An 11713-nucleotide genomic window follows, 5' to 3' on the forward strand; every position below is an offset into this window, starting at 1 on the left:
CTGTGGTGAAGCCAGCGCCGTCGTGCTGCTGGGGAGACGCGGAGGCTGTGAAGTCCTCGCCGGCGCACCCACATCGCACTTGCGCGTGTCAGGTCCGCAGCGCGCTGGGGGATAAAATTGGAGCAGCATAACGCGTCACGTGCGCGCGGCATAACGCTCGCTGCGGGCGGCGAGCGAAATGTGAAATGCTGCAGCGCGAAAAGGGAGAAATTGTTTCAATAAAAGCAGAAAAGGGGGCGCGCTAGCCAATCGTCACGGCGCATTTTGGCTGCCGGCACGGTTGGGCGACGTGCGTCGTGTTGCGCTAGGGGGGGAAAGCCCTGGCGGATCCAACCGAGCCTTCTCCCTCACCACCCCGAGCCTTCACCTCTCGCCAGAATCAGCCCCCCGTCCAGCCTGTCCTGCTCATTTCACGGCCCCGGGCCAGCCTGTTGTGCCCGCAGCCCGGCGTTTGCGCAGGCGTCGCCCACTCCCCTTCCCTGCCCGCGCGCGCCACATTCACTACCCGCACCTTTCACCTCTCAAAAGTCCACCACGCCCGACATGGCCGTCGCGTGCATGGATCGCTCGTGACATTCACCACAAACCTCGCTGCTTTCACCGCTTGCTGCGCTCCCCAAGTCCCACGTCCCGCTGCGCGTGCTGTTTCGCTCGTTTGCCGTTGCGCGTCTCACCGAGGGCCCGTTCATCTATCTGGACAGCGCGCTGCCAGCACAGCAACGCCGCGACCGCTGCCGGCCTGCCCTTCACCACAGCAACGGCCATCTTCTGGCCTCACTCGCGGCTTTTCCCCTTCGGGCCCCAGGATCTTCATTATTACGCTCTGCAACGCCTCTCGTGTCCGCTCCTTTTCCACTCTAATCCGTCTAACGGCCTGGGCTTGTCCGAAATTGGCCACGGCGATTCATGCTGAAGCCCACAGTCGCATTCACCAACCCTCCTCACGAAACCGTCTTTCAATCACAGCAGATCTCTGCGACTGGCGTGTTTTTTTCCAGTCCTCGACGGGTGATTGTTGCGCGTCGACACGTCCATCAATCACAGCCGGCCGCCTCGTTCTGACCACCTCCTCAACACCTCTCTCGCCTGGGCTGTTCTATTGTCCTCTACCCGACCTCCTTTCTCGTTCTAAAATCCACTTTCCTGTCTCCCCGGACGCACAGTCCGCGGCCAATTATCCTGATAGCAAGCCACTCGAGCTATGGTCACCAAGTTATTCCTTTTCCTCACCCGCTAGAAGGAACCCAATCCACGGCAGTCTACCCGCCTACCGTGGTCCTGGACCTGTCTCCACACGCCCTTTTCCAACCGTCGTCCCTCATTTCTTCGACTCTCCCGCAGCTGCAGCAACCTGGACCCTTACTCCTGCTCCTATCGCACCTCAAACCTGTCGATACGCACTGAGCCACCCCTCTCCCCTCAGGTTCCATCCCCGCTCGACATCACCTTACACTACGAACCTCTAATCCGCCCATCATCGACCTGAGATGCACCGGACTGGGCTGTAAACCTTTGACAGCAACTGCTAAAAGGACGTGTGGAGCGGTGAGTCCATTCACCGCGTCGAGCAGGTCGATTCTCATCGTCCTAGCCCTTTCAATTCACCCGGAACTGTTCGGAGACCCCCCTCTGTCGCACAGTTTGACGTGAATCTATCGACATGTATGCCGACACGCAGAACCAGCCTCATGGCTGGGCCTCACTGGAAGAACGGTATGAGGTAATGAAGGAGATCGGAGACGGCAGCTTTGGCAGCGTCGCCCTTGCACGGGTACGGACGGCGGGTGCACATATCGCGCGTCGGGGCACTCTGGTATGTATCACAGGAGCCCGAATACTGGAACATGCCGTGGACTAACGCGTCAAAGGTTGCGATTAAGACGATGAAGAAGACATTCGACTCGTTCTCCGCATGCCTAGAGCTTCGCGAGGTCATCTTCCTTCGCTCGTTGCCTCCGCATCCGCATCTCGTTCCTGCCCTAGACATCTTCCTGGATCCCTACAGCAGACGGCTTCACATTGCCATGGAGTTTATGGATGGAAATCTGTACCAGCTGATGAAGGCACGCGATCACAAGCCGATGGACGCGCACAGTGTCAAAAGTATCCTCTTTCAGATCATCTCCGGACTAGAGCACATCCACCAACGCGAATTCTTTCATCGCGACATCAAGCCCGAAAACATTCTGGTATCGACGTCGCAACAAAACGACTCGTCGCATCCCTTCCGACGGTACTCTGCTCTAATGACTCCTCCATCGACACCACCCGTGTACACCATTAAGATTGCCGATTTCGGACTCGCAAGGGAAACGCATTCTAAGCTTCCTTACACTACCTATGTTTCGACGAGGTGGTATCGCGCACCCGAAGTCCTGCTTCGCGCAGGCGAATATTCAGCTCCAGTCGACATCTGGGCTGTGGGTGCGATGGCTGTTGAGATCGCTACTTTGAAGCCCCTCTTCCCCGGTGGAAATGAGGTTGACCAGGTGTGGAGGGTGTGCGAAATAATGGGCAGCCCTGGAGGTTGGGTCAACAAGTACGGACAGAGAGTTGGTGGGGGCGAGTGGAAGGATGGTGTGCGGCTGGCACAGAAGCTTGGTTTCTCCTTCCCAAAGGTAAAGCACCGTGTGACCCGAACCAGAATTTCAGCTTTGATTAACATTCGCGCAGATGGCCCCCCACTCCCTGGATACTATTCTCCAACCCCCACAGTGGCCTGCAAGCTTGGCCAACTTCGTCACATGGTGTCTCATGTGGGACCCACGGAACAGGCCGACATCAACACAAGCTCTGGCCCACGACTACTTCCAGGATGCCTTTGATCCTCTGCGCCTAAAATCCTCATCGTCGAGGTTATTGGGTCGCAAGCAGTCCGACATCTCCGGAAAGGACTCACCTGACGCCTCTCCAAGCCTGACCTCGAAAACGTCTTCGTGGCTGCGTAGGTCACTGGTTGCACGAGAAAGTGCCCCGGCTGTTCCGCAGCACAGCCCGGCACGCCCAATATCGCCGCGGCCGTCGCCCGCTCATTCGAACTCCACGGATGCAAATTCATCGACTAAGAATCGTCCAAACGCGCCTAAGCGAGCTACGTGGACGAACGGCGTCCCTTCCAATGGGGCGCCTATCCCCATTCTGCCTTCCATCCGGCCAGTCTCTCCTTTGTCAGCAGAGGTGACCGCTCAGGCGAGCGTGCGTCCTGCAGAGGGAGAAGAAAAGGCTGCAAAGAAGATTGGTCGTCAATTATCTGTCGCCTCGCACGGTAACCACTATGCAGACATTCATCGCCAAGAAGCGGAGAGAGCGTTGAATGGCCAATCGGGACTTGCATCGCCCTCAAGTGGACACAAGGAAGGCTTCTTCTCCCATTTGAGGAAGCGAGCTCGCCGTCTGTCTGGTCGTTACCAGACACCAATGTCGCCTAATTCGGATGACATCGAGGCTAATGCCGGCTGTGCTCCATGGGCAAGTGGAGGTACCAGGCAGTCAATGATCATGGACCAACCCCCTCTAGCGCCGGCACCCTCTACCAATTCGGATTTCTCGGATCTCGACAAAGCGTTACAAAACGTGAGGTGTAGCCTCGAGGGGCCACCGCAGCCAAGCATTGCGACAAAGAATCCCCGTGTCGCTACCAATCCTATGCTCAAGCGTCACCACTCATTGAATCATGACAACAGAATCTCGGAGCACGGCATCGCTCCACCCGCCGGTCCAGTCTCCAGTCGAACCAGGCGAGCGCTCCAAAACAGGTCGAACCCCTCAAACCGATATGAAACTCCCAACGAAGAAGAAGAGCTGCTAAGCGAAGTGCTCGCTTCTGCTCAGAAGGCAGTCAAGAAGCTCGATCGACATGCGGAGGCGGGCACAGAGTATCAGAAGAAGCCTGCGCGACAGTCTCAGGCCGACCTCGGCCCTGCCGCCTCGTACCTCACGCCTTCGCCATCAGCGAACCGTAACAATGTTGGGTTCGGCCAGATGGACTTCATGACGCCGACGAAGCCGCTGGAGATCTCGAAGACGCGAACAACTAAGGATGAGGGGCCTTCGAAGTGGCCGACGCCGCCCTACGATGACAATGACTGGGCATCAAGTGTGGCTGCCAGCCTTCTAGCCACGCAGTCCATGTATCGGTGATCACCTATCACCTTCGAATCTATATGATAGATTTCCCCTTGCATTCTCTACGCCGTCTTCAACCATATAATTACTATAATCTCGGTCTCTCCTTCTACGGCTTATATTACTGCCTCCATCGTCGAATACAGTTCGGGGCTCGCGCCACCACTCCAACGTTCACGGTTGACGACCACACGACGAGCTTTTTCGGCCCTCCCGTCAGGAACGGTGCACGAGTCAAGGAGATGTGTGAGACATACACACGAGTCGTTACCAAAAGTGGTAATCACAAAAAGAAAGCGCATCTTGGAAATGGTGTTTTCGGCGCAATACTGTTCTTCCAATCGTTTAACACACCATTTCTGTTGTGTCGTCTAACATGCCGACAACAACCAACTACTGCACCACATTCGCTTGCGCATCCAATTTCCTTTTACAACTATTTCGGTGGCATTTTCAGCTTTTTGTGGCGGGGCGGACTTTGTGTGAGCATGGGAATCCTATCTTGATCATCCTATTCAAGTGGTGGGGCCGCCAAACGCATTTCTGGCCAATTTCGCAGGTTTCATTCAAGGGGCAACAGTTTTGTAAGAGATACCTCGCTAGACCGTTTTTCATTTCCCTTCTCAGCTTTCTTCATTCGATGGCGAATACCCCCAAATTTGGCATTTGGCGACTACATCACTACCTCATCATACTGTTATTTTCTCCTGTCTTGGATTTGGAAGCGAAGGATTGGGCGGGTTTTGGATGTCGAGAGCCCCTGGTGGAAGGAGACGCTATAGCTAGCCCTTGTTGAGCGATCAACCCTTTTCCAATCTGTTTCTTTGACTCAGTTCCGCCCACCAGAATGCAGCGGTTTCCCTTTGTGTGTGCTCTGCTCGTTATAGACAGGGTCTTCCCTACGCTACTTTCCATCGCTGGCGCTTTTTCTCCTTGACTCGTCAACCAGACTGTACCCTACCCTGCACAACCACACTGTAATTCTATAATTCTGGTCGACCTGCCCCGGACGGCAATGTGTACCTTGTACTATTCTTATCGCCGGAGCTTGGGGAGCAAGTGGGATTTTGAAGCTTTGTTTTTTGGGGGGGGGAATACCACAACGCGCGACGCGACGCGTTCGAACTGGATTGGACTGGCTGGATCCGGACATCAGCTTGCTTGCTTGCTTGCTGGATCGTTCTCATATGTTTTATCGAAGCGAATCGAAATCGAAAGTTTGGTCTCTGCTCCATCTAATTGGCGCTGTCTTATGCTTCCGTGAATGAATCCTAGGCGTCAGAGTCAGCTCTATTCCATTTCAGCCCTACCCTACAGATCACACAGCCAGCCTACGCTGGATGGTTGGCTTTGCCGTGTTCGCGCTGCACCCGATCACGCGTGTACAACATTTACCTCCGTCGCACAGCAGAATCTGGACCGATTCACAGGCGCCATCCGCGAGGGCGAGGAGCGGGCCGTAACCGCTGCGCGTGCTGCGGGCGGAAGAAGGGAGCGGCGTGGTGAGGAATGTACTAGGCGCTTTCCGTCTTAGTGTACCAGAGTTTGTGTGAGCTTGACGCCCATGTGTGCCGCTGCGAAGATGAAGGTTCTCCTCCGAGGCGACTAACGGCTCGAAGAAAAGTTTAGGATTCGGGAGCACAGTGGGGAGGCGGTATGCTCTGCTGCCTTTGTGTTGATAGTTCTTTCATTAAAATCCCACGACGGACGTGATTGTATGTCTTCCTATCGGGCCCCCAACCTACTCCATCTTCCCGTACCCGTGCAAATGCTTCGCATGTTATCTAATAACGCCATCTAATGTCCGTATGTAGCAAGCTCAGCGCTTGAGCTCGCTCGCTCACTCACCAGCCGCCTCCGATGCTGCTCGCCAGCCCAGCAACCCTCTCGACATCATTCTGCTTCTTGCCCACATCGCTCTCCACCTTGCGGTACGACGTGTATATCAACTTCCGCATGTCTACATCCGTGATATCGGCCCAGTGACATAGCACATCCCAGACATATGTTTGGGAAATGCCGCCCACGACATCATCATCGTAAGGCAGGGTGTTGGTTCCGTTGGTGGTGGCGACGTCTTGCATCTCTTGGTCTCCGTCGCTGTCGATGGTTTCTTCATCCGAGCCAGAGAAGTACGCTTCGTCCACCCTTCCTAACCACTCTTTCTGCTCTTTTGGGCCCGGTCTTGCGACTACAACGGCTCCGTTGATGGCATGGAAGCCCTCAGCAGCGCGTACTTGTTCCACTTCGGAAACCTTGATCTGTCCGCCGCCATTGGTGCACCCGCCGGGGCAAGCCATGACTTCCACATATGCATATTCCTTGACTCCTTCCACGCCGGCCGCGCCATTTGCCCCGGGTCTCCTGCTTACGCCTGTCCTTGCTCCTGGCATCTTGCTCATCTTCGCGGGCTTCAGTCGCCGTACGAGATTCTGGATATTACGGAATCCGTAGAAGCGCGCCATCTTGACGATAGTTTCTGGGCCCCGGACGAGCGAGTATTCGACCACATCTGCGTTCCTCCCGCGTGACACCGATATTGACGATCCAGGGTGCTGTGCTTGGTATCTTTGCAATATGTGATATAGGTATCCACCCGATGGTCCAGCGACGGGGTCTTGATTCTTTCGACGGGTGGGCGGGAAAAGGAAGGCGTCTATTCTCGGGTCCGGGAAGGGCGTTCGTTGCGCGGAGGGTAGTGGGGTCTGAGGGAGGGAGGAGAAATTCATGCCGCGTGCGGCAGCTAGATGTAGGAGTTCGCGGGCGGTGATCACGCAATCGACGTCTCGCACGGCTCCCTGGAAAGGGTCTTGGTTAGGGAGCCAGGCGGAGGACGTGAGCTCGCTGCGGCTTGCTTCGAGCTTCTTGTCGAAGCAGGGCATGATGGCCAGATGCCATATCTGAGAAGGGGGAATGTTGTAGCGCTGACTTAGGACCGATTTAATGAGTGTTCCTGTTAGAGCTTGCGGGGACTTTAGGCGCGAGAGGTGCGGGAGGACATAGGGATGTGTCTTCTCAGCATAGCATATCCAGCCAGGACATGCCGATGTCAAGATAGGTTTCTTAGGCGCTGTATCGCTTGCGCTTTCTGTTCCCGGTTCGGACGGGGTATTCTGGGCGTCTGGAGAGAGGGCGCATGCGACCTCGTTTGCCGCGGCGACGAGGCAGGCTTCCCGCACAACGTTCGTGTCTATGACCCAGGTGAAGTCGCTACCATGGGCACCTCCGGCTCCGAGACCGGACGGCCCGCTAAGCAGCTGGGCGATCATATTCCCCGCTTCCGCTTCCGACACGGAGAAGACAGCTGCCAGGCTTGCTCGCGTCTGCGGTGAGACGCTGGCCACGAACAGCTTTCCCTCGCCATAGTGCCCATTCACACCGTTTGTTGCCCCATTATTCATATGCTTCGTTCCGTTCTGCGCTAGCCATGGCGCACGCAGCGATCGGTAGGTATCGAGCGTGGCGAGGACCTCAGTATGTGACTGGAGGGTGACAAGCACCGCTTCGGCCGACGTCACACATCCCGAACACGCGAGGCAATCTGTAAGCGATATCTGGGCGGGAGGAGGCGGCTGCGACGCGGCGACTTTGTCTTCGGTGGTGACTTCGTAGGCATGCTGCGTTTGTCAGTTTGCGCCGATGACGGAGAGTAGAGGGCAGGGCAGGCGTACGGAAGCGTCTTCAGGCTTTGCTGGAAGTGTTTCTATGGGCTTGATGCACGCGACGCCGGGCGATATGAAGTCGTTCAGGTCGTCGGCGGAGAGAATTGCGCTCATGGTGAGCTCCTCGTGGGGAGGTTGTGGCGACCGGGCGCGAATGCGAATCAAAGGGAACGGCTAGATGGCGGAGCGTCGTCGAGGTTCTCCAAGATCCAGCGCTCCTCAGACAGGAAATAAGACGAGCGCAATCGAGTGCGGGCGGAGAAGCAAAAGAATGGAGGCTCGGAGAAGCGTCAAACTTCTTTTTCGAGGCAAAGGGTCCTCCACCGTCCACCATCGGCCTATCTATCGATAAGAATTTCTCAGCAACGCAATTCCGCGGCCTTTCCGATGCCGCCACATCTGCGCCTGCACCCGCACCTGCACCTCAGCCCTCACGTGCTCCTCCCCGCAAAATCCCTCGCCCAGGTTGCGCAGCCCTTGGCCGCGCATCGCTTCATCAATACTGCAATATATTGCATGCAGCAGATTGCGGCTCCATTTAGCCTGGTCACCAGAACACTGGACAGCATGGCCTTGCTCTCAACTTCTAACGCCTCTGCTCCTGTCGAGCAAGTACTTCTAATGTGCTGTTTCTCTCACTTTCCAGAGCGGCGCTGTCACCGAATGCCATGCGGCGCATCTCAATCGATACCTTTGGGATGATGTCCCCGAGGGGTGGCGGCCCTTTCAGTCCGATGAAGAGGAGGAGAAGTCCATGGTATCTTTCGAGACCGAGACTCTTGACGACTGTTCTGTTCTTCGCAGCGTTGTACTTCTGGTTGAACTACGGGGGGCACCAAGTTGTGATCCCGGTGGATTCATTCGAGTATTTGCAGGATGGCTCGTTGACGGATATCCACAATTCCACTCTCGGTGTACGTCAAAAAGTTCCTCCCTAACGGCTTCTCAAGTGCAATCCTACCTATTTGCGCATCCCTTAAAAACCCCTCCCAGATATCGGCTATTGACAAGAGAAGCACGGAAAGCGAAGACACACCCTCCTTTGCCTACCAGTCTAGCCCAGCTCCGAGCCATAGCAACTAACATGTTCTCAAGTTTCAAAAGATTCTCGTCCTCAATCTCCCCTTCCGATCCGACCGACGCGATGCCATGACCCTCTCCGCAGCGACTAGCAACATCAAGTTGGAATTTGTGGACGGCGTGACTGGAGACAGCATCCGGAATAGCGCGTATCCACCACCGGAAGAGAATATCAAGCTTTCCGTAGGCATACGAGGCAGCTGGAGAACGCACATGAACGCGCTACAAAGGTACCGCTTAGAACTTCATGGCGAAATCATTCGCTGATTACGACAAAAAAGGGTCGTACAGCAGAATCTCTCAACAGCCCTCATAATTGAGGACGACGTAGACTGGGATGTTCGCGTTCGACAGAACCTACAACGATTCGCACTCGCATCACGTTTCCTCTCAGAGAATAAGGATGTCTTATCATCTTCTCCGCAGTATAAACTCGAAAACCGTCCCAATCCTGAAACTCCCGAGACCGGTATTCACATCCTGACCGACCACGGGCTCACTACGCAACTGCCCACTCTCCCCTTATCCTCCGTCTCTAAGACTGGCCTCGGCTACTCACATCACCAAACAAGCGGCTCCCCTTCTCCTTACGGTGACCCCGCAGAATGGGACATCCTCTGGGTCGGCCACTGCGGCGCCGGATTCCCGCGCTACTCCGATGACCATAAAAAGTCAGACATCACAGCAGCCAACGTGATCCTCACCCAGTCGAACGATGATACGGTACCCGTGGGCAAGCACCTGAAAGCGCATCCCTTCCAAGGCGTTCTCGATCCCTTAGCCGACGCATATCCACCACATACACGCGTCTTCCACCGCGCATCAGGCGGCACACTCTGCACGATAGCCTATGCCGTTAGCCAGCGCGGTGCGCGCCGCCTTCTCCATCAGTTCGGCATCAAGGGCTGGAACGGGATCTTCGACTCTGAAATGGGGCGTTGGTGTGGCGGAGAAGATCCCGATATGGGCGCGTCCGCAGAGCCTAAGAAGAAGCCCGCCCATCAATCGCCGCTCGGTGGAGGTAAAGGCAAAAGGAATGGAAGAGAGAGGGTGTGTCTGACGACCCAGCCGCCCATCTTTGCGCACCATCATCCGATGGATGGGGAGAGCGATATCGGGGGCTTGGGAGGTGGGTATGCGACGAGGTACGAGACGAAGTATTTGAGGTACAGTGTGAGGATGAATTTGGAGAAGATTGTAAGGGGCGAAAAGGAGTTGGAGGATCAGTGGCCGGACGAGTGACGAGAGAGCTCGCAGCTATACTTTCAGGCATGGAACAGGCGTTCCGGCGGGCATCACAAAATAGTATCGATCGTATTTTCTGGGTCTGCTCCGTTATGAGCTTTGCATGATCATCCGCCCTGTTCTCTTGACCCTTTCTTAGACCATCCCTTCAGCAACCCCCTCAACCCGCCCATCGACAATCTAGCCCCCCTCTTCTCCGCCCGTACCTCTCCCCCCTCAACAACCCCATCCCTCACCCTCCTAATCTCCCCCGCCAACTGAACAAACACCTCCTCAACACCTTCCCCCGTCTTCGCACTGCACTCTAGAAAAGGAACCCCCCATTCCCGCGCCTTCTCCCTCCCCTCCTCATACGCAACCTCCCTCTCATCCCCACAGTCCGACCGACAACCCACCAGCACAATAGGCACCTTCATCCCCCCATTAGCCAGCTCTTCCGCCATAGCGTCGACCTCCCCCTCCACCACCCCCTCCCTCTTCCTCTCCCACGCCCTCTTCACCCTCTTCAACCTCCCAATCTCCGCCCTCCACTCATCCACATCCTCAAACCCCTTCCTATCCCTCACACTATAGCACACCAGCACGCCATCCGCATTGTCAACGAGATGCGCATTCAGCGCGTCCAAGTAACGCCTCGACACCCAATTGTCCTCCCCATAATAAACGTCGTCGTTAATCTCCCACATGACGCATTGCGATGTGGAGCGTAGCACCATTTGCTTGCGCAGCGTTTCGCCCTCGGTCGTGGGGCCATAGCTGGAGATGTCGGGAGAGAAGTAGTCAAGTCCGAAGCGGCAAAAGAGGGACGTTTTGCCGCAGCCCTTGGGGCCGAGGAGCGTGGTTCTGTAGAGCAGCATCTTGAATGCGGGATTTTGGGGGCGAGGCATTGTGCTTAGGCGCTTTGGGGATGGATGACGGGTGGAGGGGATGTGGGCTCTAGGTTAGAGAGGTGCGGAATCTATGGCGTTCTCCTGGAGGGGAAATACGAGTATGCATCGTATAAGGCAGTCAGGGGCTCCGCAGAATGCTGTCCTGTAGAGATGGATGGTTCTTAGAGCGCAAAGGTTTAATTAAAATAGGACAGGTAAACCTATATATATAACTAACTCCCTTCATCATTTCCAAAAGAAAAGACCCAAAAGCCAGCAAAAAACCAGTCGACCCCTCAGCCCAACTCACACCTCCCAACCCAAGCAAGAGTATTCCAGCGCCGCCGTCCAATGGTGAATACGCGACTGCAGAATTTCTTCCCTCGTCATGTAGTATTCATTGCTTAGGTCCGCCCAGCATCACAAGTTACCTGTGTGAGTGGGTTGAAATCGGACACCACCGGACTCGAACTGGGCTCCTGCCAAGGCTTGAATTTGGGAAGCGCGAGTGGATAACGATGAGCCTCCTGGCGAGGACCCGTTACAGGTGCCAAGAATTTGAGGATAAACATTATATATCCTTTTAGAAAATTTTACTGGGAGACGAAAAGACGGCGTTCCGTTCCTATCATGCCCTGCCATGATGTGGAATAATTTTCTAGTTGGAGTAAGTGCGTGTGCGGCAAGCGCGTAGCGAGCCTTGTCAGTGGGGTCCAATATCACTGAGGAAAC

The 11713-nt window shown here is 55.6% G+C and overlaps 4 protein-coding genes across 4 annotated transcripts; 2 read left to right on the forward strand and 2 right to left on the reverse strand.

Annotated features, from left to right (window-relative positions):
• The first annotated feature begins 1522 nt into the window (after nucleotides 1-1522).
• On the forward strand, nucleotides 1523-4321 carry BU26DRAFT_4380 (meiosis induction protein kinase-like protein). Its single transcript, XM_033824267.1, has 4 exons — nucleotides 1523-1545; nucleotides 1592-1813; nucleotides 1869-2618; nucleotides 2674-4321. Exons 2-4 carry the CDS (start codon nucleotides 1661-1663, stop codon nucleotides 4138-4140), a joined length of 2370 nt encoding a protein of 789 aa, XP_033690618.1. The 5' UTR covers nucleotides 1523-1545; nucleotides 1592-1660; the 3' UTR covers nucleotides 4141-4321.
• A 1476-nt stretch (nucleotides 4322-5797) lies between these two features.
• BU26DRAFT_471274 (LET1-like protein) lies at nucleotides 5798-8123 on the reverse strand. The gene is made up of 2 exons (XM_033825375.1): nucleotides 7797-8123; nucleotides 5798-7742 (listed from the first exon to the last, which is right to left on the reverse strand). Exons 1-2 carry the CDS (start codon nucleotides 7899-7901, stop codon nucleotides 5970-5972), a joined length of 1878 nt encoding a protein of 625 aa, XP_033690619.1. The 5' UTR covers nucleotides 7902-8123; the 3' UTR covers nucleotides 5798-5969.
• Nucleotides 8124-8222: 99 nt separating this feature from the next.
• On the forward strand, nucleotides 8223-10173 carry BU26DRAFT_512587 (glycosyltransferase family 25 protein). Its single transcript, XM_033827410.1, has 3 exons — nucleotides 8223-8701; nucleotides 8883-9097; nucleotides 9149-10173. The coding sequence occupies exons 1-3, from the start codon at nucleotides 8489-8491 to the stop codon at nucleotides 10107-10109; spliced, it is 1389 nt and encodes a 462-aa protein (XP_033690620.1). The 5' UTR covers nucleotides 8223-8488; the 3' UTR covers nucleotides 10110-10173.
• Nucleotides 10174-10219: 46 nt separating this feature from the next.
• Nucleotides 10220-11059, reverse strand: BU26DRAFT_598490 (P-loop containing nucleoside triphosphate hydrolase protein; the record flags this gene model as incomplete). The annotated part of the gene is made up of 1 exon (XM_033835030.1): nucleotides 10220-11059. Exon 1 carries the CDS (start codon nucleotides 10997-10999, stop codon nucleotides 10220-10222), a length of 780 nt encoding a protein of 259 aa, XP_033690621.1. The 5' UTR covers nucleotides 11000-11059.
• Nucleotides 11060-11713: the final 654 nt, after the last annotated feature.

This window comes from Trematosphaeria pertusa (genome assembly GCF_010094035.1).
Source record: "Trematosphaeria pertusa strain CBS 122368 unplaced genomic scaffold BU26scaffold_1, whole genome shotgun sequence".
Lineage (NCBI taxonomy): Eukaryota > Fungi > Ascomycota > Dothideomycetes > Pleosporales > Trematosphaeriaceae > Trematosphaeria > Trematosphaeria pertusa.

Coding starts and splice junctions, on each gene's coding strand:
- BU26DRAFT_4380 (XM_033824267.1), top strand. CDS start 1,661: ATGTATGCCGACACGCAGAACCAGCCTCATGGCTGGGCCTCACTGGAA. Junction 1,814..1,868: donor TCGCGCGTCGGGGCACTCTG/GTATGTATCACA, acceptor AACGCGTCAAAG/GTTGCGATTAAGACGATGAA. Junction 2,619..2,673: donor TTGGTTTCTCCTTCCCAAAG/GTAAAGCACCGT, acceptor ACATTCGCGCAG/ATGGCCCCCCACTCCCTGGA.
- BU26DRAFT_512587 (XM_033827410.1), top strand. CDS start 8,489: ATGTCCCCGAGGGGTGGCGGCCCTTTCAGTCCGATGAAGAGGAGGAGA. Junction 8,702..8,882: donor TCCACAATTCCACTCTCGGT/GTACGTCAAAAA, acceptor CATGTTCTCAAG/TTTCAAAAGATTCTCGTCCT. Junction 9,098..9,148: donor CACATGAACGCGCTACAAAG/GTACCGCTTAGA, acceptor ACGACAAAAAAG/GGTCGTACAGCAGAATCTCT.
- BU26DRAFT_471274 (XM_033825375.1), bottom strand. CDS start 7,901: ATGAGCGCAATTCTCTCCGCCGACGACCTGAACGACTTCATATCGCCC. Junction 7,743..7,796: donor CAAAGCCTGAAGACGCTTCC/GTACGCCTGCCC, acceptor TGACAAACGCAG/CATGCCTACGAAGTCACCAC.